Source organism: Sinocyclocheilus grahami, unplaced genomic scaffold (genome assembly GCF_001515645.1).
Source record: "Sinocyclocheilus grahami isolate Dianchi unplaced genomic scaffold, SAMN03320097.WGS_v1.1 scaffold301.1, whole genome shotgun sequence".
NCBI lineage: Eukaryota > Metazoa > Chordata > Actinopteri > Cypriniformes > Cyprinidae > Sinocyclocheilus > Sinocyclocheilus grahami.
The window spans coordinates 127,156-132,425 of NW_015505480.1; the positions used below are offsets into that span (position 1 = coordinate 127,156).

The 5,270-nt window shown below is 35.5% G+C and overlaps 1 protein-coding gene across 1 annotated transcript in view; it reads left to right on the forward strand.

Annotated features, from left to right (window-relative positions):
- The first annotated feature begins 391 nt into the window (after window positions 1-391).
- Window positions 392-5,270, forward strand: part of LOC107601179 (5-hydroxytryptamine receptor 4-like) — a 75,282-nt gene continuing 70,403 nt past the window's right edge. Inside the window, exon 1 of the mRNA XM_016293247.1 lies at window positions 392-420. Coding sequence (XP_016148733.1) covers window positions 392-420 — 29 coding nt within the window. The remainder of the gene's footprint in view (window positions 421-5,270) is intronic.

Sequence of the window (5,270 nt, forward strand, 5' to 3'; positions counted from 1 at the left end):
ATCTTACAATATATTTCCACGGTAAACAATATTATAAAAACAATCACAATACCTTAAATAAATCAATTTTATCGAGAAACTCCAACGCTGCACGTTTCCCGTCGCGCTCTTGTGAGATGAAATGAAACTCGACAACAGACGGTCGGAGCGTAGAGACTTGCGTATTAAAGCGTGGCTCATTAATATTAATTACGCAACGTGACGTTCACCCAATAGGATTTAGCTGGCGAATTCATTCCTATTTAAAATTCCCCTTTATTTTTTTACTTCAAGGTGAAAAACACTTCGCAAAGGATACACCTCACATCAATTAGAGAATTGATTTGTCCTTCAAGATGGCTGAGCTCGATCGGTTTCCAGGTCATAGGATGGAGGCCGGAGGAGCGAGGAAATGGGGAGGGATGTTGAGAAGCACCCAATGTAAGTAAGCAATTAATTATGCAGTGCAGACAACTTTATTGATTTTAATGGAACATTGTGAGATCGCGAAATGAGATGAGTGACAGCTTTAGAGATTGTAAATTGAGCGGTCTTTCGCACTTTCGAGGCTATATAGCTATAATCCGTTGAATAAAAGTATTGTTTTTCATGCTGCTAAGAGGACTGACGGCCAATTACATGCTGCAAAGTTTTGAAAGTGACATACACATAAATGCATGATTCACTTTGAAGCTACAATTGACATAGTGATACTATCACAGGACAAAAACATGGCATGTCAAAATAGATACGCACAATGTAAATGCAGACTAATAGATTACTAGAAAAATTGATTACTAGAACATTTGGATCAATATATTTAAATTTTTTATTAGCATGACAATAGTAGTGACAGTAGTAGCTTTTCTAGTAACAAGGAGTTTCTTCTTCCAGTGTGTAGCTCTGTAGCATGACAAAAACTGTTTTGGTCACATATTGTGTCACATATGCTGTATATTGGGCATGCAGCCTTAAGGGCCATTGACACAGAATGCATTTTCTGTTCAAAAAGACAAGATGCAAGGTAGTGGAACTTTTTTTTTTTTTTAAACTTGAGCACTGTGTTTTATAATGGCCTGTCATATGCACGCTGTAAAACATTTCAGAGATGAATTTTCTAGAGATTGTTTTGCATCTAATTTGGCCTGATTCCATTTCTCTGAATTGAATTGTATCAGTTGTAGCAACAATCTGTTAGCATTTGCTCAATCCGAAATTATATTTTGAGCCAATGGAAAAAATTTGTTTACCAAATCATGTTGTTGGTCCAATGAAATATTTTAAATTGCAGTAGCAATTGTTTATTTCTCATTTTCCCAAATGAATGTATTTAAAACTAAAATAGGTTAAACAAAATAAGAACACGTTTAGTTGACATCACTTTATTAATACATCATCTCTAACACTGGATAACTGGTAAAAAATACATTTTTTAAAGAAAAAAAAATAAAGCATAAGATATATGGGCTGAGATATGTAGTGTCAATCAATAGAGATGTTGCTTAATCGCTTACATATATCACAGTATCGTGAATGTATCCATGCAGCGTTCAGTGTGCAGGACTGCTTAAAGTTTTTGACACAAGTGATAAACATGAATGGATAAATGAGAAAATAACAAGCTTGGCGTGCATCATGTTACAAGGGTTATTAAAAGACAGAAAGCTTTGAAAAGAGGCAGACACGAGTGTGTTACTGTGTAAAACATGAAACCAATGAAAACATGAACTCAAATGCAATGCAAAATTAATACCAGGTCCTAAACCAAAACCATTGGAGGATAATTTCTGTGCTCAGTATTCATATCTCATGTCTTGAGTACAACTTATTGCAATGAATATCTGTCTTCTCTTGGGAATAATGTTTGTTTTGTGTCTTGGCGTCGGCTGATTCGGCTCTGCTAGCTTTGCTGCATATCCGTATTTTTAAATGCATACCGCGTTTTTCTCAGATGCACATATACAGTTATTTGAATGTAGAACTTGTTCAGCAAAAACAGATTTTCCTTCATGACTAGATTGACTGAGGACAATTAAAAATGTCTGGTGAATATATTTTTAATTTTAATGAAGACCTTAAGCTATTATTACCGCAATGCATCTTTTTGTTTGGGGAAAATTAATTGGAAGTCCTTTATTCAGCCAGTATTTAATTATCAATTTCCACAATTTTTCATAATGCAGTTTTGTAAAAGATGCGAGATATGAATGCAATGGTCAAACACATTTATCTAGTATGTTCACATTAAAAAACAATAGAAAAGCAATGTAATTTAATGCAAATGCATTCTGTGAACGGCAGTAAAATGTCCTTTCTTTTGTACTCAACATTGGAAGATGGAATCAATTTAGTAAATTGGTATGTAATTTCAATTTGTAACTAACAGAGACCCATTTTGTTTGTTATATTGCAAAGAAAGAAAGACTTATGCCGAGTTCACACTGCACGATTTTCAAAGACGTCGCATCACTGTTGGTTTCATACTGAACGACTATCTGGGGCAGCATTCAGTTGCTGCTGTGTTCACACTGCACGATGGAACGACGACAGGAGGTTACACACTGCATGACTTCACAATATGAAGAATCGCAGACAGCTCTGTCTGGTGCAGGGTTGCCAGGTTTTCACTACAAAGCCCGCCCAATTACTACTCAAAACTAGCCTGAAAATAGCCCAATTGCTTTCGAGGGGGTCCCCCAGTAAAAATCGTGTTCGGGAGGTAAAATATAAATTTTTTTGGCGGGTTCTCCTGGTACAATTCACATTCCAGGGCCTAAATATCACGTTATTGGGGTCGCTTTAACCTGCTGACATAAAAAACAACCGGCGGCAATCGCGGAATTGGCAACACTGGTCCGCAAACTACGTTTCATATAACTCCTCCCCGAACTTCCCGCTGCCCTGTATCTTGGTCTCTCATTGGCTGTAGGTCATCGCCGATGTGTTTTTCAGTCAGAACTCATTGCACACAGCGTGATTGTGAATCTCCCAACAGCTCCAGATATTTAGCATGCCAAATATTTCACGGGCGTCGGCAACGTGTCGGCGATTCTCTCAAATCGCGTCTTTGATAATTCACACTGCGTGATTGTCACTCGTGTGAATGAGCACCGATTTCGGGCACTTGCGGCGATTTCGCAAAACCTATCGGCGAGTGAAAAATCGGGCTAAAATCGTGCCGTGTGAACTCGGCATTAGTGGCTTCACAGACTGACGGATTGATTGCAGAATGGATTTCTGTGTATTATATATTATTCTAGATACGTGTGTTCATTTAATCCTGTCAGTCATATTTCAAGGACATATAGGGACTACTTTCCTCATTTCAGAGACAACTCTTCTGCCACCCCTCCTCCTCCGCGTCTCCTGCTTCAGCACCTCTAATATTAAATTATCCGTCTATTTATATGTTTAAAGTTTAACTTTACTCCAGTAGTCTGAAGCTCCGCTATAATGGACAGCAAACCAAATGAACCTACAGTATCTCACTCTAGGATTGTCACTGGAAATAGCAGATCTAAGTGAAAAATCCAAGTAATGATCATAAAGTTCACACTGTCTTGTCTGATTTATTATCATATGTTTCTTTAAACAACAAATTCACTAGACGTGATAGAAAAGTTGCAGCAAAATCAACACAACGGTAATGCTTTATAATAAATATACAGTAACAAAGCACTTATAAATCATTTGCAAACTATTAGTCTATAGCTAATTAATAGTTTGTAAACTGTAGTTAATACAATAATACACTATTTACAAATAGTGAGTTCTTCATTCATTGTCACAATAAATGACAACGTTACAGTTTAATTAACTCATATGTAAAGAATTAGATAATGGTTTTGATGTTTTTTTTACATTAACAACTTATTAACAGTAACTAGTTCTCACTTTAGTCACAGAAAATCGGAATGACATTAATTAAGTGCTTTAAACCAGCCTTTATTGGACATTAATTGTATTTACACTGAACAATATTATAAACGCAACACTTTTGTTTTTGCCCCCATTTTTCATGAGCTGAACTCAAAGATCTAAGACTTTTTCTATGTACAGTGCACACACACACACACACACACACACGCACGCACACGCGCATTGGGTTTCCATGTTTTATATGGACTTTCTATAGAAAAAAACTGTACATTTTTACTGTACAAACTGTATATTCTACCCCCTAAAACTACCCTAATCCAAACTGATGTATTTTAACAACATGATCAAATGAGTATTTGTATGTATTTCATATTGAGATCATTATGTAATTTTTTTTTGGTTGATTGATTGATTGATTGATTTTAATGTTTAGCTTCTGGAATTGGCTTAATGTATTTGTAAACATTTTAATGAACTCTTAATACTAGTGCAATTAATGTCCAATATTAGTTGGTTTAAAGCATTTTCTGATTTTCCATGACCTAATCTAAAGTGAGAACTATTTACCATTAATAAGTATTATCTAACTCTTTACATATGAGATAATTAATCAATAACACTTAATTACTGTGCCAATGAATAAAGAACACATTATTTGCGTATAGTCTATAAATATATTAACTATAACTATTAACTGTAATCTAATAGTTTGCAAATTATTTGTAAATACTTTCTTACTATATACTTATTATAAAGTGTTACCCACATAACCATTCAGATTTCTGTTATGTGTTAGACATGTGGAGCTTCATAGCTCATGAATGACAGAAGTGGCAAACGTTCTGCGGCTGAACCGGCTCTTTATCTCAACTTTCCTGCTGTTCATTAGTCCGTAATGAGCGGCAGGGGGTTACCTCTTCTTCCAGCCTGTGGTCACAATAACAGGCTTCAGCCTACAATTACATAGTCAGTGTCAATCTTGAGGGAAAACATTGCGTCGGATGAGAATTGCATTAGAGTTTATAGGTACAAGAGGCATTTTGATGATTTTCTGTCTCTACTGTACACTCTTAAAAATAAAGGCGCTTCAAAAGGTTCTTCAAGCGATGCCATAGAAGAACCATTTTCGGTTCCACAAAGAACCATTCAGTCAAAGGTTCTTTAAAGAACCATCTCTTTCTTACCTTTTTGTAATCTGAAGAACCTTCTTTCGCCACAAAGAACCTTTTGTGAAACAACGATACAAATCGTTGAAAAGCAACTTTACAGAAAATTATGTTTCTACAATATTTAGTAGTAGCTTATTAGTGGTGACTGTCAATTAATGTACATATGGCAGAAATGTACGGGAAAATGTATTAAAGACGTAATCAAACAGACAATGAAAAGACATAAAGAAAAGAAATAAAATG